The following is a 21864-nucleotide window of genomic DNA, read 5'->3' on the forward strand; positions in this document are numbered from 1 at the left end:
AGTGACTTGAGGGAGAAAGATGCATGGAGCAAATACGCTCTAGCCCAGAGGGTGAAGAGGAAAACAGGTGTGACTTTGCATCAGAAGCTGACACTAATGACTTGCTACAGAGCCACAGAACGGCACCAGCTATGCACAGCCAGCCTCAGGCTTTGGTGCTCACGGCTCTTTGCCCAGTATCAGAACTGGCTGAGCGGCCTCTTGACTGCAGCCATCTTTGCTGGGGATGAGAGCCCAGCAGCTGCTGTCTAGGCACTGCTGAGGGTGCCCAGAGGAACCCCAGGAGGTTTGCAGGAGCTGCCGTTTCCATTTGATCGCCAGGGTCTTGCACACAAGAGCTGCCAAGTAGATGCACCCTTGAGGTATCAAAGAGAATTCTAGGTACTTCTGTATGAATTGCTGGTCTATGTAAGTATACTAGTTGTCCCATTTTTCAGATTAGAAACTAGAGGCTCTAAGAGATGCTGTTATTTGCTGAAAGCTTCTTAATAGGAGAAGGAGCTGGGGTTCAACCTCAACCACAGGCTATACAGCTCTGATCCTCAGTCACAGTGTTGGGACGGTCACCTAACCCAAACTGGGGGCCTCAGAGTTACAGCTCTGCCGGGGTCCCGACGTGACAACCCCCTTCCCTTTACCAACACTCCCTCCCTCTCCCAGGGTGTGTGATGCTTCCATAGCAGTCAGCATGGCAGCACCATGTTGGCTGGGCCCATCACATACAGAAACTATGAACAAACTGAAATTAAAAGGAGAAAGAACATACCCTGAGCCTTCAGAACTTAATGCAGAAAGTAAAGCAGACAAAAAAGAAAAGAAAAAGAACAATGTGAAAAATCATCATCTATTCTAAGTGTAATTTTCATGACTGTGAAAACATTCAATGACTAGACTCTGGGCCAGGAGTAAAGAGAGAGGCTTTGAATGAATTTATGTGGGTGTGGCCTCCCTCCTGTGCATGGATGGAGGTGGAGCCAAGGAAAGGTGCTGCCGTGGATGACAATTTTTTTGTATCCTTCTCAACTGGATGTGGAGAGGATATGAAATAGCCATCCTAGGAGACCAAGAGATTGTCTCACAGGTCATGACATTAACGGACTACACAGGACCACCCTATGGGGAATTACCCATCATCTTTTGTGCACCCAGCCCTAGATGAGACAATCCGAGGATCGTTCTAAATAACAGAGAGCTAATTCCCAATTTCCACATCAATATCCATTTTCTCTGCTGCCCTTCACCTTCAATAAGCACACATCCAAGCTCTCTGCCTCCCAGTGTGGTACAGGGACCAAACCTCCTATGCCAGCACCTCAGAGGGTGAGGACTCAGCCACCTCCACTGCCCCACTATGGACAGGAGGTTATGGGGAAGCCTTGGCATTGGGAGATTAGGAAAATAGGGGGAGAGTGTGCAGGAGAGAAATGGAAATGTGGAAATTTTAGATGAGGCTGATGAGTTGGACTCTGAAGGAGTGGGAGGTCCAATGGCTCCACTGGAAAGTGGTAGGAGAGGCTGGAAGGCGACTTGTCCTCACAGAAATTTCTAAGCTGTTGTCATCACAAGGCCTTAATCAGGTGTAGCCTGGTCTCCAGTATTAGACTTGGCCCAAACCATATGATTGTTAAAAAAAAAAAAAGTACATGATACCTTTCATAGAACAGAAATAAATAAAACATTTTATGAGAAGTAATGACAGTGGCTTTGATTATTTTTACCTGATATTTGGAACCTCTTCTTCTACTATCAAATCAGTAAGGAGAAAATGATGTTTTGCAACCAGGAAACGATTTATCACTGATTCTCTAACCTGAGGGAAGAAATCAGCTTTACGTAAAATGTTCTTATTAAACTTCGGGGTCACTCCTTACAGCCCATGTTACCTCAGTGTCTCACCCTCTGTCCCATTCCCCCAATCTAGCTATTAATTTTCCCTGCAGAACGGAAGCCCTGTTGCTGGAGATCCTTTAGCTCCCCACACTAGACCTAAGGGTGGAGGCTCTTCTGTTTTTCTTACTGCTATTCTCAGGACTTGGAGAAGTTCTTGGCATTTAAGGCACTAAAATTTTGCTGAAAAAATGAATGGCCAATTACAGAGAAAAGAGCCAATTTCTAAGTTCAAACAAACCAGAATTAATTTTTGTTTGAAACTTATTTAGTGAATACAACTTTCATAAGTACAACTTTGGGAATATAGTGGTTCTTCCCTCTGTACTCGCCCTCCCACCCCCACTCCCATCCCACCTCCTTCTCCCTCTTCCATCCCATTCTTTTTTTTTTTTTTTGACAGGCAGAGTGAGACAGTGAGAGAGAGAGACAGAGAGAAAGGTCTTCCTTTTTGCCGTTGGTTCACCCTCCAATGGCCGCTGCGGTAGGCGCGCTGTGGCCGGCGCACCGCGCTGATCCGATGGCAGGAGCCAGGTACTTATCCTGGTCTCCCATGGGGTGCAGGGCCCAAGGACTTGGGCCATCCTCCATTGCATTCCCTGGCCACAGCAGAGAGCTGGCCTGGAAGAGGGGCAACCGAGACAGGATCGGTGTCCCAACCGGGACTAGAACCCGGTGTGCCGGCGCCGCAAGGCGGAGGATTAGCCTAGTGAGCCGCGGCGCCGGCCTCCCATCCCATTCTTAAGATTCATTTTTAATTAACTTTCTATACAGGAAACTATATACTAAGTAAAGATTTCGACAATTTGTACCCAAACACAAACACACAAAATATAAAGAACTATTTGAGAACAAGTTTTACAGTTGATTTTCATAGTACAACTCATTAAGACAGAGGAGTAAGTGCATAGTGACTCCTGTTATTAATTTAAAAATTAACACTTATGTATGACATCAATATCACCCGAGACTCTTGTCATGATGTCATGAGCTGCCAAGGTTATGAAAGCCTTTTGAGCCCACAATGTCCATCAATATTTAGACAGGGCCATAAGCAAAGTGAAATTTCTCTCCTGCCTTCAGAGAAAAGTATGTCCTTCTTTGATGGCCCCTTCTTTCCCCTGGGGTCTCATTCACAGAGATCCTACATGTAGAATTTATTTATTTATTTATTATTATTATTATTTTTTGCCACAATGTCTTGGCTTTCCATGCCTGAAATACTCTCATGGGCTTTTCAGCCAAACCAGAATGCCTTAAGGGCTGATTCTGAGGTCAGAATGCTGTTTAGGGCATTTTTCATTTTATGAGTCTGCTGTGTGGACTGCTTCCCATGCTGGAACATTCTCTCCTTTTTAATTCTATTGTTATTACCAGACAGTAGATCTTATTTATAGGATCCCTTTGACAATCTGATCTATATGATCAATTAAACATTTAATATGATCACTTTAACATATAAGATGGCATTATTAATACCTAGCTTAATGGGATTTGGAATCTCATGGCAAGTTTTTAGCTTTACTGTTAGAAGTAAGTCCGTAGGAATGTATACAGTTCCTCTCTCTCTTATTCCCACTCATATTTTTTACTGTGATCTATTTTCAATTGACTTTATATGCATATGATTAATTCTATGTTAAGTAAAGAGTTCAACCAGTGGTATTAAGAAAGAAAAGAAATAAAAATGAAATAAATAAAAAACTGTTCCTTGAAAGTCAAGACTAGGGCTGTTCAAGTCATTGCTTTTCATAACGTCCATTTCACTTCTACAAGTTTCCTTTTAGGTACTCTGTTACTTATCCTAGATCAGGGAGAACATATGGTATTTGTCTTTTAGGGAATGGCTTATTTCACTAAGTAGGATGTTTTCCATATTCATTTGTTTTGTTGCAGATGTCTGGGTTTCATTTTTTACAGCTGTGTAGAATTCCAAAGAGTGCATATCCCATAATTTCTTTATCAAGTCTTCAGTTGATTCTACGTCTTAGCTATTGTGAATCAAGCTACAATAAATATGGGGCTGCAGATAACTCTTTTATTTGTGGATTTCAATCCCCTTGGATAAACTCCAAGGAGTGGGATGGCTGGGTCGTATGGTAGGACTATATTCGGATTTCTGAGGTATCTCCATACTGTCTTCCATAGTGGTTTTACCAGTTTAAATTCCCACCAACAGTGGATTAGGGCACCTTTTCCCTCACATCCTTGCCAGTGTTTGTTGATTTCTATATGAAAGCCATTCTAACTGTTTGAGGTGAAACTTCATTGTGGTTTTGATTTGCATTTCCCTGACAACTTGTGATCTGAGCATTGTTTCATGTGTCTGTTGGCTATCTGGATTTCCTGTATTGAAAAATGTCTGTTTAAACCCTTGGCCCATTTCTTAACTGGGTTGTTTTCTTGTGGAATTTCTTGATCTCTTTGTAGATTCTGGTTATTAATCCTTTATCAGTTATATTGTTTGCAAATATTTTTTTCCCATTCTGTTGGTTGCCTCTTCACTTTCCTGAGTGTTTCTTTGGTAGTACAGAAGCTTCTCAATTTGATGTAATACCACTTGTTAATTTTGGCTTTTATTGTCTGTGCCTCTTGGGTCTTTTCCAGGAACTCTTTGCCTATGCCAATGTTTTGCAGGGTTTCTCCAATGTTCTCTTATAATTTGATGGAATTGGGTCATAGATTTAAGTCTTTAACCCACTTTGATTGGCTTTTATGTAAGGTGTAAGGCAGAGTTCTTGCTTCATACTTCTGCAGTGGAGATCCAGTTTTCCTGGCAATTCAGTTGAAGAGACTGCCCTTGCTCCAGGGATTGGTTTTAGCTACTCAGTCAAATATAAGTTAGTTGTAGATGCGTGGATTGATTTCTGGCATTTCTATTCTGTTCAACTGGTCTATCCATCTGTTTTTGTACTGTTACCGGGCTGTTTTGATTATAACTGCCTTGTAGTAAGTCTTGAAATCTGGTATTGTGATGCCTCTGGCTTTATTTTACTTGTATAAGATTGCTTTAGCTAATCGGGTTCTTCTGTGTTTCCATATAAATTTCAGCATCCATTTTCCAGATATGAGGAGAATGTCGTTGGCATTTGGGTTGGTATTGCATTGAATCTCTAAATTGCTTTCAGATGAATGGACATTTTGATGATATTGATTCTTCTAATCCATGAACATGAAAGTTTTTTCCATTTTTTGTGTGTATTCTTCTATTTCTTTCTTTAATGTTCTGTAAGTCTCATTGTAGAGATCCTTGGTTAAATTTATTCCAAGGTATTTGATTTTTTTTTTTTTTTGGTAGCTATTGTGAATTGGAACTATCTTAGACATTCTTTCTAAGCTGTGGCAGTGTCTGTATACAAAGGCTGTTGATTTTTTTTTTTTTTAAGATTTTATTTGACAGGTAGAGTTATAGACAGTGAGAGAGACAGACAGAGAAAAAGGTCTTCCTTTTCCACTGGTTCACTCCCCCAATGGCCACCACGGCTGGAACTATGCCAATCCAAAGCCAGGAGCCAGGTCCCTCCTCCTGGTCTCCAATGAGGGTACAGGCCCCAAGCACTTGGGCCATCCTCTACTGCCCTCTTGTGCCACAGCAGAAAGCTGGACTGGAAGAGGAGCAGCTGGGACTAGAACCTGGCACCCATATGGGATGCTGGCACCGCAGGCGGAATATTAACCAAGTGAGCCATGAAGCCAGCCCTAAGGCTGTTGATTTTTATGTATTGATTTTATATCCTGCTATTTTACCAAACTCTTCTATGAGTTCCAATGGTCTCTTGGTGGAGTCTATTGGATCCCCTTTAAATAGAATCATGTCACCTGCAAATAGGAATAGTTTGACTTCCTCTTTCCAGATTTGAATCTCTTTGATTTCTTTTTCTTGCCTGATGGCTCTGACTAAAACTTCCAGGACTATATTGAATAGCAATGGTGAGAGTGAGCAAAAATTTTTGTCTGGTTCCGGATCTCTGTGGGAATGCTTCCAGCTTTCCCCCCATTTAATAGGACCCTAGTTATGGGTTTCTCATAAATTACCTTGATTGTGTTGAGGAATGTTCCTTCTATACCCAGTTTGCTGAGTTTTTAGCATGAAAGGGTGTTGCATTTTATCAAATGCTTTCTCTGCATAAACTGAGATAACCATATAGATTTTGTTCTTCAGTTTGTTAATGTGATGCATCATATTGATTGATTTGTGAATGTTGAAACATCCCTCTTTACCAGGGATAAATCCTACTTGGTCCGAGTGAATGATTTCTTATATTTGATTAGTTTGGCCAGAATTTTTGTGTCTATGTTCATCAGGGAAATTGGTCTGTAGTTCTCTTTATCTGTTGCATCTTTTCTGGGTTTAGGAATTACAGTGATGTTGGTGTTATAGAAAAAAATTGGGATGATTCCCTCCCTTTGAATTGTTTTGAACAGCTTGAGAAGAATAGGTGTTAGTTCTTTAAATGTCTGGTAGAATTTAGCAGTGAAGCTATCTACTCCTGGGCTTTACTTTGTTGGGAGGGTCTTTATTACTGATTCAATTCTTGGTTATGGGTCTGTTTAGGTTTTCTATGTCTTCATGGCTCAATTTAGGTAGGTTGTATGTGTATAGTAATCTATTCATTTCTTAAAGATTTCCCAGTCGTTTGGCATACAGCTGTTTATAGTAATTTCTGATGATTCTTTTTATTTCTGTGGTGTCTGTTACATATCCTTTTTCATCTCTAATTTCATTGATTTGGGTCTTCCTTTTTTGGTTAGTTGGGCTAATGGTGTGACATTTTTGTTTTTTCAAAAAACATCCCTTCATTTTGCTGATCTTTATGATTTTTTTGGATTCAATTTTGTTGATTTCTTCTCTGATTTTATTTATTTATCTTCTACTAGTTTTGGGTTTAGTTTGCTAAACAGAGAAGTAGAGGTAGGGCGGGGGTGTCTTCCATCTGCTGAATCACTCTCCAGTTGACCTCAAGGGCCGGAGCTGTGCCGATCCAAAGCTAGGAGCTTCTTCCAGGTCTCCCATTTGGGTGGAGGGGCCCAAGGACTTGGCCCATCCTCCACCACCCTCCCAGGCCACAGCAGAGATCTGGATCAGAAGTGGAGCAGCCAGGTCTCAAACCGATACCCATATGCGTCGCTGGCATGGCAGGCGGTGGCTTAACTGCTACGCCACAATGCCAGCCCCTCATTATACTATTTTCAAAGCATCTACACACACCTACATATATTCCACATTATGTACAGAGGTCTCCATCCAATTTCTTAATGTAGGCACCAATTGCTTTATACTTTCCTCTTAACGCTGCTTTTGCAGTTTCCCATAAGTTTTGATATGTTGTCATCTTCATTTGTTTCCAGAAAATCTTTTGATTTCTCCTTTGATTTCTGCTATGACCCACTGTGCATTCAGGAGCATGTTGTTCAGTCTACATGTGTTTGCATATGTTCAGGAGATTCACGAGTTACTGATTTCCAGCTTCATTGCATTATGGTCCAAGAAGATGGATGGTATGATTTCGATTTTTTTGAATTTTCTGACTTTCTTTGTGGCCTAGAATGTGGTCAATCCTAGAGAAAGTTCCATGCAATGTTGAGAAAAATGGGTATTCTGTGGCTGTAGGGTTGAAGGTTCTGTAGATATTTGCTAGGTCTATTTGTTCTATGGTGTTGATTAACTATTGTTTCCTTGTTAATTTTCTGTCCGGTTGATATGTCCATTGCTGAAAGTGGGGTATTGAAGTCTCCCATTACCATTGTATTTGAGTCTATATCTCCCTTTAAATTCATTAGCATTTCTTTTAAATGGCCAGGTGACCTGTAATTAGGTGCATATACATTAATAATAGTCACATCTTCCTGTTGAATTGACCCTTTAATCATTATATAGTGTCCTTCTTTGTTTAAGAGTTTTTGTGTTAAAGTCTATTTTGTCTGATATTAGGATTGCCACACCAGCTCTTTTTTGGTTTCTGTTAGCATGGATTATCTTTTTCCTTCCTTTTACTTTCAGTCTGTGTGCATCTTTGTAAGATATGTTTCTTGTAGGCAACAAATAGATGGGTTTTCTTTTTAAATCCATTCTGCCTGTCTCTTTTAACTGGGGAGTCGAAACCACTTACATCAGGGTGACTATTGTTAAGTACCGACTTTGTCCTGCCATGTTTCCATATAGTCCTGTTCTTGTAGTTTGGATTTCCTTTTGTACTTTTTGCTGGGTCATTTTCTGCTTTCATTTTCTTTTGTAGTGATGTTTCTGTTTCTGTGTTTATGTGGGTAGCACATTCTTAAGCATCTTTCATAGGACTGGTGAGTAGTTACAATTTCTTTCTATTTCTGCTTATTGTGGAAGATCCTTCATTTATAAATGAGAACTTTGTAGGGTTCAGTATTCTGGGTTGACAGTTTTTTCTCTTAGGAAATGGCATATATCTTACCATTCTCTCCTTGCTTGTAGAGTTTCTGATGAGATGTCTGCAGTGAGTTTAATTGGATATCCTCTGAATGTGATTTGGCATTTCTCTTGTGCACATTTTAAGATCTTTTCTTTATGTTTTACTGTGGAGAGTTTTACTACGATGTGTTGTGGTGAGGATCTTTTCTGGTTGTGTCTTGGGAGTTCTGTGTACTTCCTGTACTTGGATGTCTCTTTCTCCAGATTGGGGAAGTTTTCTGTTATTATTTCATTAAGAAGGCCTTCTAATCCTTTCTCTCTTTCTATGCCTTCCAGAATTCCTAGGATCTGTATGTTGGGTCTTTTGATAGACTCTTAGTTTTCCAACCATGTTTTTTAGTTTTCTAATTTCTTCTTCTTTTATTTGGTCTGACTGTAATATTTCCAGAAATTTGTCTTCTAGTTCTGATATTCTTTCTTCTGTCTCACCTATTCTGTTGTTAAGGCTTTCCACTGCATTTTTTATTTGATCTCTTGAATTCTTCATTTCTAGTATTTGTTCTGACTTCTCTTTAATGTCTCAATTTCTTGGGAGCACTTTTCATTTAGATCAGGAATTTGCTTCTGATTGCTCCCAAGTAATCTGACGATTAATTTTCTGAATTCTGTTTCTGGCATATTCTTGACCTCATCTTCTTTACCTTCTACCATTGAACAGTTGTAGCGTTCCTTTGGGGGGCTCATAGTGTCTTCCTTATTCTTATTTAGGGTTTTTCCTTTGTTTTTCAGCATTTGTGTATTTTTCTTTCTGGTTGCTTTTCTCTTTGTTTCTTTGTGCTTGGGGTGAGATTTCCCTCTGTTATGAACTGCTATGTGTCTGTGCGTTGCAAGTGGAAGCACCCAGCCCCGCCTCCTGGAGTCCAGCCCACTTCTCAATCGTGATGGGAGTGGGTACGAGCTCTCCTGCACTAAGCCCCGCCAACGGGGGCCCAGCTCGCTTCAGTGGTGCATGAAACAAGCTGGAGTTTTCGATATTCAGGACTTCTCCTTGTTGTACAGCTTGCGTGGCGGGGAAGGAATTACTCTGAAATGTTGGGGTCCTCATTTCCGGGTAGAGGATGTGGTGAGGAGGCCCCCGCAAGTGATGGGCGTGTGTACATGAGGCAAATGTGGTAGCCCCTTGTGTACGGAAATGTAAACACTCAATATGGCTTCTCCTAGCCAGCTGCAATTCTGGTTGAGGGAGTGGGGAGATGTAGATGGACAGGGGCATGCCCGACCTGTCCGTTTGCTCCCCTGTACCTTCTCTTTCTTCCAGCATGGAACTTCACATGCAGTTCACCAAGCTCCCCCTCCCACTATCTGCAGCTCTGTGGACCCGCGATTTCCTGTCTAACCTGGTCTGATAGGGGGTGGCTCCAGCCTCCCCATTCTGCGTCTCCACTGTGCCTCTGCCGCACCTCTGCCACTTCCCTTTCTTATTTTCTCCTTCAGCGTGGACCTGCCCAGTCTCTGCTGAACTCTTGGGCTTCCCTGTACAAATTTCCCATGGCTCTATCTGCAGCTTGTATCCTCTCTCCTTTTAACTATCTATTTTGCCCTGCTTGACTCCAATCATCCTGTTGCTAGACCGCAACCTTGGGCTCTCCCTCCATACTCCAGAATTAACTGCTTCTTAATTTAAATAGAGGACCTCTCAGCATAATTCTTTTTTTAAAAATATAACCTACAGGGTAGATTAGCTGGTAGGACAAATGCAGTGTAGTCACTGTAGCATTTCTTTTAAGTTCATGGAAAGAAGGAGGGAACGAGGGAGAGAAGAAAAAGAAAATCAGGAAGGAAAAGGGCCAATGAAAGGGTGTCCCAACTTTAATTTTAGTGCATAAGGACAGTTTTCATGCAGCTGTTTCTCCCGAATACAAAGAGGATCATTGTTGTGCAATGCAACATTCAGATGTCAGGAAAAACACAACTTAGAAGTTGAGTCTCTTTTAAACATCTCCCTATTATCATAAACACCAATAATGAACTGGGACACAACCTAGTGGTTTCATGTCATTAGAAGGTGAAGACAGCTGTCAGTCAACTACATGTCTGTATTCATAAGAAAATGAGTCTGGAAAATTTAGTGGCTTGTATGACATCACACAGATTTGTACAAGAGTGGAGGACTTCCCATTTTAGGATGCTAGCCTGTTTCCCCCTATAGAGCTTGTTTGAAAAAAAAAAAAAAAAAAAAAAACAAAACCTTTCTTACCTGCTGGAGGTACTTGGCTACTGTGGCCCTATGAGTGTCTATGTGGTCCTTAGTTTCTATTACGTTTCTGTCTCGTAACCGCTTCTCATAGTCCTAAAATTAAAAAGAATAATTTTTTGATTTTAAAGTACTCTGATGCATTTCCTAGAATTAGAGAATTGTTTATCATATGTGACTCAAGTAATAAATTATGGTTCTAAATGTTTCTTCTACTTTCTTCCTAACTCCTGGCTCAGAACCGATCATTGATACAATAACCGGAATTCTGAGTCAGCTGGTTGAACTGCCTGGTCAGTGAAGAGAATTAGCAGAAGAGAGTTACAAGTTAGAGAGTTCATCCAGGAAGAAAGAGAGACCTTGGACATTTGAGAGAAAGCCATTATAATTCAAGGTGCTACGCTTATCAAGCAAATCAGCCAAAGCCCCCACTTGGTGTTGCCTGTTCTATTTTAAGCAAAGGAATTACAAAAAATAATGAAAAGCCTCAGTTAAACCATTTACCATTATCACAAGACATCTGGCTGCAGCTGACTTGTGTCTTCTCCCTGGAGGAGGGTAACAGGTAGTTTTGGCTTTGCTCAGGCCTGTCCGTTTTCTATCAGTAAAACCGTGTGTATGCCCCTGGGAACTGTCACACTCTCTCTGCCTCTCTTCCTGGTCAGCTGAATGCCCAGCAGTTGTACCTTACCCAGGCCCAGGGAGTACGAACTGGCCCCTAGATTTCTGAAATTGAGACAAGAGGATACATTTCTCTCTGCAGAATGAAACCACTAGATGTAAGCATGGATGACATTGGTGACCACGTGGCCAAGTGAGGAAACCTTTCTGCAGAGGGGGACAATGAAACCAACACCTCGAAGAAGCCAGACAGGATGGACAAGTGCCTGGCAGCAGGCAGGTCCTGAGTGTGTGTGTGTCGGGGGGAGGCAGGGAAAGGGGGACCCTGAAGGACAGGTGCATTCCTGCATCTACACAGCTTTAGACATTTAACCCTACTTTTGGATTTCATCACCCAATCTCCCATAGGTGTCTAAGATGGTTAAATATTGGGTCTGTTTTCCTTGGGATTGCAGGTACAAATGAATACAAGGAAGATCAAAGCAGCTGAAAATGTTCTCTAAGAATATTTCTGCAGAAAAAAACCATAATGGCATTAATTTCTATTAATTTTCATTTCCTTCAGGGAAGACCAACACATCCAGGCCAGTTCCATCCAAACAGCCTGATACCCATAATTCCCTAAAGGATTCTAAATGCCTGCTGTGATTTGTCCTCCTGTGAGCTGGTTGTTCCTGCCTAGGATGGGTGTTCTGCTGTTCCCAAGGCTGTACATATCCTACCCGTCTAGTTGTTCCTGTAGTGCTTTGCCACGGCGTGTTGTATGTGGTGCTGAGTTAATGCATCCATTCAGTTCCAGGATCCCTGTATGTGTCAAAATCTGCAGGTGCTCAATGTCCCTCTACAAAATGATGTAGTATTTGCACAGAGCCTACACATATCCTGCTGTAGATTTATGCTATTTCTACATTACTTATAACACCTATTATTTACAATACCTAACTTCTAGATACTTATAGTGATCTGACATATGATATGAATATTCCTTACATTGTATTGCTTGGGGAATAATGACTAAAATCATATATGCAGTGCAGATACAATTTTTTTCCCAGAATGTTTTTCATCTACAGTTGGAGTGAAACTCATAGATGTAGAGAGCTGATTGTACTTACTGCTTTAAAACAAAATTGGATTCTTAACCAAGGTAGGAATAATTACCATAACCCTTAAGGTAGTTTTCAATCCTACAATTCTAATTGTAGGCAATTTAACCAACTGTTTCAAAATCCTGGTTAGTTTATATGTCATTATACTGAGGCAAGGAATTTTTAAAAACTATTTGATATAGATGAAGGTAAAATGGAGAGAGAGAGAGAGAGAGAAAGAGGGAGGGATACCCAAATGATGGAGTTAGAAATGTGCCAGGGGATTCCAATACAATCCCATCAAGGTGGCATGTACCAATGCCATCTCACTAGTCCAAGTGATCAATTTCAGTTCACATTCGATGGCTAGGATAGGTCTAAGAATCAAAGGGATCACACAAGACAAGTGTCTACTAATACTAACTGATAGAATCAAAAAGGGAGAGAAAGATCCAACATGGGAAGTGGGATACACAGCAGACTCATAGAATGGCAGATGTCCTAAACAACACTCTGGCCTCAGAATCAGCCCTTAAGGCATTCGGATATGGCAGAAGAGCCCATGAGAGTATTGTAGGCATGGAAAGCCAAGATACCATGGAAAAGAAAAAAAGAAGAAGACCTAAATGAAAGATCTCTGTGAGTGAGATCCCAGTGGAAAGAACGGGGCCATCAAAGAAGGAGGTACCTTTCTCCGAAGGGAGGAGAGAACTTCCACTTTGACTATTACCCTATCGGAATAAGATCAAAGTCAGCGAACTCTAAAGGCTTCCATAGCCCTGGCAACTCATGACTAGAGCCTAGGGAGATTACTGACGCCATGAACAGGAGTGTCAAATTGTTAAGTCAGCAACAGAAGTCACTGTGTACTTACATCCCATGTGGGGTCTGTCCTTAATGTGTTGTCTAATGTTTAGTGATGCTATAACTAGTACTGAAACAGTATTTTTACACTTTGTGTTTCTGTGTGAGTACAAACTGATGAGATCTTTACTAATTATATACTGAATCGATCTTCTGTATATAAAGATAATTGGAAATGAAAAAAAAGAACCTGGTGTTAAATTGGAAATGGCATAGAAAATTAATTAATTTTTAAAAAAATATTATGTAGGATCTCTGTCTTTAATGTGCTGTACACTCTTATTTAATGCTATAACTAGTACTCCAACAGTATTTTTTTTCACTTTGTGTTGCTATATGGGGGCAAACTGTTGAAATTGTTACCTAATATATACTAAACTGATCTTCTGTATATAAAGAGAATTGAAAATGAATCATGATGTGATTGGAAGGGGAGAGGGAGCGGGAAAGGGGAGGGTTGTGGGTGGGAGGGAAGTTTTGGGAGGGGGAAGCCATTGTAACCCATAAGCTGTACTTTGGAAATTTATATTCATTAAATAAAAGTTTAATTAAAAAAATAAATTAACAGCAACTGAATAGAAGATTGAACTGCATCTCACAGCACATTCAATTAAAAAAAAAAAGAGGGAGGGATAGAGAGAAGGAAGGAAGGAAGGGGGGAGAGAAGGAGGGGGAGGGGGAGGGAGGAGAGGGAAAGTATTCTATCTGCCTGCAATGGCTGAGGCTGGGCCAGGGGTAAGTCAAGAGCCTGGAACTCATTCTAGATAGGTGACAGAGACACACTCACCTGAGTCATCACTGCCTGCCTCCCAAGGTGCATGTGAGCAGGAAGCCGGATTAGAAGCAGAGCTAGGAGTCAAACCCAGGAACTCTGATGTGATGTAGACATCTCATTTGGCAACCTGATCACTGCACCTGTGGTTCAGTGACTGCCCCGAAGGGATTATTCACATGTTGAATACAAGACAAATTAGAGAAAAGTTATATATTAAAATGCTGTTGGGACATAGTGGTAAAGCTGCTGCCTGAGATGCCGCCTCCAATATGGGCGCCAATTTATGTCCCAGCTGCTCCACTTCCAATCCAGTTCCCTGGTAATGGCCTGGGAAAAGCAGAGATGGCCCAAGTGTTTGGGGCTTTATCATCCACATGGGAGACTCCTGGCTCCTGGCTTCAGCCTGGTCCAGCCTTGGCTGTTGCCACTATCTGGGAGTGAACCAGCAGATGGAAGATCTCTTTGTCTCTGTTTCTTCTTCATTTACTCTGTAACTCTAATATCCAAAATAAATCAATCATTTTTGAAAGTTTAAAAAGCATTGTTAAAGGAAACCAATCCTGCTACTGAGAGCAGGACAACGCCACTTCCAATACAGAATATCTATGTAATAGTATCCCACGTGGCAAAGCAGATTTTTCACTATTTCATTAACACCTCTCAAGTGGCTTCTCACCTGGAATACCTTTTCCATAATTTCTCTGTCATACACCGGAATTTGCTTGTAATTTCGGAATTCTGGCACCTCTTGGTTTCTCAGCTGAAGAAGCCGGAATCGTTTGGATCTATTCAACTCCTCGTCGGACACAAAGTTAAATTCCTGTTGCAGCTGTTCCAGTCGAAAGAAATCCGGGACGTAAGACTCACCACTGGTGGCAACCTGTGGCAGACAGAACCACTAGACTTCATACCGCAGGCAGGCTTCATCCAAAGACACCTGGCACCAAACTTTTGGGAACATTTGTCAGTTTTAGAGTGAGAGACTTGAAACACAACCTACATTAAAATACACTGTAAAGATGAAGCAGATACTGTTACATACATTTGGCAGCTATAAAAAGTATCACAAATCATTTTTCCCACCCAAAAATAATAAAAGTTGCAAGTTTCACTTTTGGTGGGCATACTCCCCTAATAATGTTTCTAGGCAAACATATACACTGAAAGGAGAGATTGATATCAGACCCCAATGTTACTGGCTGGTGCCTACTAGAAATAAGATCACTCATATACACAGTGTATATAAAGGCCAGTATATACACGACTTTTTTGTTTTAAAGATTTATTTACTAATTGAAAGGTAGAACAGACAGAATGAAAGACAGAGAGATACAGGGATATCTTTTATCGGAGGGTTCACTTCCCAGATGACTATGACAGACAGAGCTGGGCCAGTTTGAAGCCAGGAACCTGGAACTCCATTTGGGACTCACATGTGGGTGGCAGGAAATCAAATACTTGGGCCATTATCCACTGCAATCCCAGGAAGCTGGATTGAAAGCAGAGAAAACAGAGCAGGATCCCAAGCACTCAGACATAGGATGCAGGGATCCTGAGTGGTGGCTTCACCAGCTGCGGCACAGTGCCTGCTCCTAGACATGACTTCTGGACGTATTTATGCATGTATGTAAATCAAGGTGCCAGAGTCAGTCTGCTAGCTCCACTCGGCTCCTCAGCCCTGCGTTCTCTGAATAGCCCCTCACAGCCATGCTCTTGGGGGAAAAGTAAGCCAGAGAGGGATCCACGAGAGCCAACTTCCAGGGCCACTGTATGCTGGCACAGGCAACACAGCTTGAGGACACACTGAGATGAGCCAGTGTGGGCTACCACATGCTGCTTCGCAACTGTGATCTGCTCCTGGGCAGGCGGAAGCCAGTGAGTCGAGTTTTGACTGGCGCAGTGATCCTGCTTTTACCTTATGGAAAATTCCGATCTTTAGCAAGATCCCAGCCTGGAGGGGAATCCCTGTGTTTTGTTCTTCTAGGGAAAGATGAAAAGTTAAAAAGAAAATGACGCATGTGATGTTCATGTGTACATCCACGTCACTGCAGATTTAAAGACAGTAAGAGGAAGAGGACTTCAAAACCACACAGAACAGACTGCGCAGGAGGTAGTACAGCCTGCTCTTTCTAATATTTCTATTATGCACATGAAGAAGTACAGGTTGGAAGGAGGGTTTGTAACGACAAATGTCAGAGTAAATCAAAGCTTTGTTTGATGAGAAGCATGATGAAAATCCTCCGCCTGGTTATAATTATCCTAGTGATGAACTCGTGGTAATAACCATCTCTAGGACCACGAGAATGTGATGCTGTGGCCACACTCCAGAGCACCTACTTGTTCATTCTGCTTTTGTGCAAAGTACTGGCAGTAAAACCAATTGTATTTGATATGAAGAAAGAATTTATCAACCCATGTTCCATTTTCCTTATAAATTCACTGAAGAAAGAAATGACTGTTACGGTGAATAAAAGCAATTTATCTAGTTCATACTTAGCACTTTAAGGGGTGATGGAAAGACCAGGTGCTTCCAAGGTGGACTGACTGACTACCTCGGTGACCTTGAATAAGTGACCGAGTTTCTGATGCCAATTTCTTCTCTACAGAATGGAGAAAGTCTTTAGGTGCTTTTCAGAGGTTGCCGGTTAAGGTCACAACAGCAATAGCCGATACTTCCTGCCCACGGGCTGTGTGTTCAGCTCAGTGTTCCCATGGAGTAGCTCCTGCCTACCCACAAGGGCGGCACAGGGAAGCAGCAGGGCTGCAATTTACTCCTGCTGCTCAACCCAGCACTTCACGCTCTTAAGCCGACTGCATAGACCAACACAGTGTAAAAGGAAATGGGTGAAGAGCCGGCCATCAGCTCGACTATCTCACCACACTGTAACTGGCACATTACCGAGATGAGCTGCATCAGAGGGGCATTGTTAGGGTCATTTGGGTCGAGCTTGGACTCTGTTGCCCACTTGGCCAACTTCTTCATGTCTGTCAGTCCCGACGTGCCAATCGACGAGATGGCGTCTGCTCTCTTCAAAGCACTGGAAGAAAAGCAAGTTGATTCCAGGAGACTGACTGTAACACAGAGCGCTTGCATCAGAAACACAAGCTTTTTTCCTTCCCTAAGAGAAAATCTTATAAAGGAAGGACTTTCACTGCTTTCCTTTACTTGCTGATTACTGTTGACCATGCCATAGGAACAAGAGAAGAGATGGGAACTGGAGAGACACAGAAGCACCTCATTCTCTGCTCAGGGCCTTATGCCCCCTCAGTCCCTGGACCACAGCAATGAAGGCTGGTGAGAAGGCCTAAAGCCTTACATCCCAGGCCACTGGAACCCGCTTGGGCTAAGGACAAATCAGGAGAAAAAAGCATCGCTTACACAACAAACTCCAGCATTGGCTTTGGCCAAAGGGGATTCAAAGGCAGCAGAGGTGGTGAGCATGGTCAAGTCAAGCTGGTGCTTTAGTAGTCCTCATCTCCCATGAAGCACACTGTGCTCTACCTCTTCTCCTGAGCACCTAGAAGCTTTACTCTCCAGGAAATGTGTCTAGCGTTAAACTCAAATGAAATCAATGCAAAATGCTCACACTCCAAGGCACAACCAAGCCTCCATCAGAAGTGACTCCTGACCTAGAAAGGGCAGAGCCACAGCTCCTTATGGTTCTTGTGTTGTTTTAATTTAAAGAGAGAGAGACAAACAGACAGACACATCTTCCATCCATTGGTTCACTCCCTAAATGCCTTCAACAGCCAGGGGTGGGCCAGGCTGAAGCCAGGAACTCCATCTGGGTCTCCTACATGGATACTCAAGCAAGAACTTGAGTCCTATTTTGTTGCCTCCCAGGCACATTAGCAGGAAGCTGAATCAGAAGTGGTTGCCAGCACTCAATCCGACCCTCTGATATGGGATACTGACATCCTAAGCAGGGACTTAAGCTGTTGTGCCAATTAGCTGCCCTTCCTCATGATTTTATCAAATGGATGTGGGTAGTGGGTATATGGATGGAGAGTGCATTGAGGGAATAAAATAAGCTTCATCTGTTTCCCACATGTTGACAATGACAGCCTGTGACTTGTAAAGTGTTTTCTCGATGATTAGGAAAAATCCTTTTATTTAAGAGATGAGGCAACCATGGCCTAGAATGGTGATCACCTCAGACATGTCTTGGAGATATAACAGGAGAAGTTCTATGTCATGGGCTCTAGGGGCCAGATGGCCTGGATAACCATCGTCACGCAAAGGGACCAGTAGGGAGCGCTGGCTAGGCCGGAGACCCTTTCATTTGCTTGGAGGAGAGACTGAACACTCAGGAATAGGATGATGCTTGGAGAGTAGAGATTCCACGTAACCAGAAAGTTCTAGTCCAGTCATCACTAACAGCAGACCTTTCCGAAGGCCAGGTGTATGCAAGGATGTGCTGTGCGCCTCCCTCGTGTATCAGAGGGAGAAAAGCTTATATCAGAGAGTCATTGTGAAGATGATATCGAGTGCTTCTCACTGTGTCTGACTGATAGACATGATATTTGTTAGGCTTTTCATATTTTAACTTTTACCTTACAAACAACAACAACCTCTTGAAAACACAGGCACCTGACAACAAAAGCAAAGAATATGATGCTGCAAGCTTCCTCACTCCCCCAGGGATATCTTCAATGATAACATTGACATTGCTCATGAATTTATGCTAAACCATGTATTACCTCCGAAATCCAATGTTCTGCTGAGACAATGGAGGAATTAAAGGAATCCCATTTTCTCCAATGGCCCATGCCACACTGTGGGACACTTTCCCTGAGGTCATTAGAATGAGTTGATTACTGCCATCAGCTTCAAAGGAGAACGGCACTCCTAGGGAAACACCAGATTGAGAGGATGTTTAGAAATAGGCAGTGAGCCTATCATGTTAACAAGACAGACAGAAGGAACTTGGAGTGCGTGGGATGGTAGGGGTGGAACAAATTATTCAAGCCAGTGTTTAAACAAAATGAGTGAATGAATAAACAAATCAGAGTCTGAAGTAAGGACAAACAGCTATCAGAAATGATTAAACACATTGAAAAAGAACTAAATAGAATTTCTAGAGTTGAAAACCACAGTAACTTTAAGTAGAAGACAGTGAATTTTGTTGATTACACATAGAGAAATAGTGAATTCATGACATGGAAGATAAATTTAAAGAAATTACATAGAATGTATCAGAGAAAGAAAAAGATTAAATATGAGGATTCTTCAAAAAGTTCACGGAAATGCACATCATGAAAAAAACTATGCATAGACTTCAAATTTTTTTTAGAACCAAAATGAATGCTATCTTTTAATACCATTTTCATACAAAGTTTTTTTTAAAAGATTTATTTTCTTTATTTGAAAGGCAGAGTGACAAATGGAGGGAGAGGCAGGAAAAGTGATCTTCCATCCTCTGGTTCACTCCCCAAATGGCCTCAATTGCTAAGACTGGGTAAGGACAAAGCCAGGAACTCTGTCCATGTCTCTCATGAGTGCCATCTTCCACTACTTTCCCAGGCACGTTAGCAGGGATCTGGATGGGAAGTAGAGCAGCCAAGTCTTGAACTTTCACTCCCATGTGGGATGCCTGCATTGCAAGTGGCAACCTAGCTCTCTGTGTTACAACACCCATCCCTATACAAGGTTTTTGAAGCACCCTCATATAGTAAAGAAAAGTTAAGAGACATAGAGGATAAAATGAAAGCCTATCACATATCTTATTAGAATTGGAGAAAGAGATGTGATAATACTGAGAAATAATTTCCCTATTACAATTACTTAAGTTACCATAAACTTTTCTTTTCTTTTTTTTTGACAGGCAGAGTGGACAGTGAGAGAGAGAGAGAGAGAGAGAGAGAGAGAGAGAGAAAGGTCTTCCTTTTTCCGTTGGTTCACCCCTCAATGGCCGCTGTGGCTGGCGCACTGCGGCCCGTGCACCACACTGATCTGAAGCCAGGAGCCAGGTGCTTCCTCCCAGTCTCCCATGCAGGTGCAGGACCCAAGGACTTGGGCCATCCTCCACTGCACTCCCGGGCCACAGCAGAGAGCTGGACTGGAAGAGGAGCAACTGGGACAGAATCTGGCACTCCGACCAGGACTAGAACCCGGGGTGCCGGTGCTGCAGGCAGAGAATTAGCCTATTGAGCTGTGCTGCCGGCCACCATAACCTTTTCAACCATAGAAATATCACTGATGTATTTTTTATTAATAAGACTTTGTCCTCATATCAAATAATGTTCTTTGGAAAGATTCCTAGAAGTGAAATTAAGGCATCAAGGGCCATTTTGAATGTCCTTAATTCACACTGCCAAACTACTCTATGGGTACATAGATAAATGTATTTGTAAAGCTTACAATAATAATGATTTGGCAAAAAATCATATTATTTTGAGTTTCTGATGGTAATTTTATAATAAGCTGCTAATTTAAGAAGCAAAATAAAAATGTATATTCAAATCTGATAGTGTACTGTGAATCACTGAGAGTAAGTCTTTTCATACCACTTCCAACTCCCTCGTGGTCCAGTGTCACATGCTGGTTACTGCTGAACTCCACTTCTTCAATAGGAGCCCTTCCAGTAACCACAGTAGTTTCAGGAATGGGCAGAAACACTTCCGCCAGCAAGGAGGCACTACTGTGTCCAATGGTTTCATAGACCTGAAAACCAGGAAGAGAAACAGCCAATAAGAAACTCCACAGAATGTGCTCACTTTCAGGTAGTCAGTCCCCACTGTCAGTGTGTGGAGGCCACTGCCCAGCTCAGAGAGCCATCTCAGAGTGAAAAAGTGAGTTGTGCTACTATGGTCACCATGGAGACCAGCTTACATTCTGTTTGTGGTCAAGTTATTGACACCTTGTCTTCTCACCTGGCCTAAACTTTTAGGGTAGGGTAGTTCATTAAAGTAGGAGGCTAGTATGGTTGTTTTTGTTCCAGATCAACATGCAAGTTACTAAGAGAATGGGCTTTCTTCTTTTCCTAGTTGAGGTTGTGTCCAGACAGCTGTGCTGTCAAGTGGAATGGGTGAGACAGCATGGACATCCCATTAGACAGTATATCATCTGCACCAACTTCAACATCAGTAGAACCCCCTACCCAGAAGCACTCCTGAGTGTCATGTTTGGACCTGCTATGTAATAATTCTCTCAATTTCTTCCCTTGAAGACTTCACTTTATTTGTTAGCTGTTGACACCTTGCCCAGTTGGTTCCTTCTCAGGACTTCTTCCAAGATGGGGCCAGTTAGAACACCTGCAGCTGAGACCAGGACCCCTGATGTCTCATCCTAATGCCATCACCATGCAGTGAAGGGCCCACTGCCAGGGCAACCAAGGATTAAGGAGAATGTACAATCTTTACTAGTAAAAAGATCTACCAATAAACGTTACCAGTAATTCAACTCTACTAAAAAAAAGAGGTAATTTTTGATTTACATTAAAGTATTTATATTAAAGTATTTGAAGAAAACTTCAAACATACATAATTCAGGAATTATGATATGCATGGACTCACCACCTAAACTATCATGAATCCATGGCCAATCCCATTCACCTCTATTCTCAATACTTTCCTTCCCCTCTAATGTCTTGAATCTAGACATAATATCAGCTGTTAATGATAGGGACTCTAGGGGCTCACAGAAAGGAAAGAAAAACACAGGAAAGAAAAAACCCATAATGTTAACTCTCCAGGAGCCCTAAGGGAGGGGGAGACAGGAGACTGAGGAAGCACGTATAACCTAATCTTCAGATAGTGTTGAATCTGCTGAACAGACCTGATTGAGAACTCTGCAAATTCTATGCAACACAGACAATTCCATGTCAGTTCCCTGATTGGTTCATGTAGTAAGCCTCATTAGCACACACATGGACCAATCATGGAGAATGTTCTTTTTAGAAATCCATCAAAGTCTCAGCCAAGCACTTAGGGGTAGCCAGTCCTTTGGGCAGGTACTCCTGACTGCTGAAGCTCAACCTCAATCAAGCCAGCG

At 42.0% G+C, this 21864-nt stretch overlaps 1 protein-coding gene across 5 annotated transcripts in view; it reads right to left on the reverse strand.

Annotated features, from left to right (window-relative positions):
* CC2D2A (coiled-coil and C2 domain containing 2A) overlaps positions 1 to 21864 on the reverse strand; it is a 150388-nt gene that overhangs the window by 30911 nt on the left and 97613 nt on the right. For all 5 annotated transcript variants that reach the window (XM_062212709.1, XM_062212708.1, XM_062212705.1 and 2 more), the window contains 6 exons: positions 20379 to 20535; positions 18573 to 18720; positions 16771 to 16909; positions 14548 to 14751; positions 10527 to 10619; positions 1719 to 1810 (listed from right to left, as the gene is read on the reverse strand). In XM_062212709.1, coding sequence (XP_062068693.1) covers positions 1719 to 1810; positions 10527 to 10619; positions 14548 to 14751; positions 16771 to 16909; positions 18573 to 18720; positions 20379 to 20535 — 833 coding nt within the window. The remainder of the gene's footprint in view (positions 1 to 1718; positions 1811 to 10526; positions 10620 to 14547; positions 14752 to 16770; positions 16910 to 18572; positions 18721 to 20378; positions 20536 to 21864) is intronic.

The sequence above is a fragment of the Lepus europaeus genome, chromosome 16 (genome assembly GCF_033115175.1).
Source record: "Lepus europaeus isolate LE1 chromosome 16, mLepTim1.pri, whole genome shotgun sequence".
Classification (NCBI taxonomy): domain Eukaryota; kingdom Metazoa; phylum Chordata; class Mammalia; order Lagomorpha; family Leporidae; genus Lepus; species Lepus europaeus.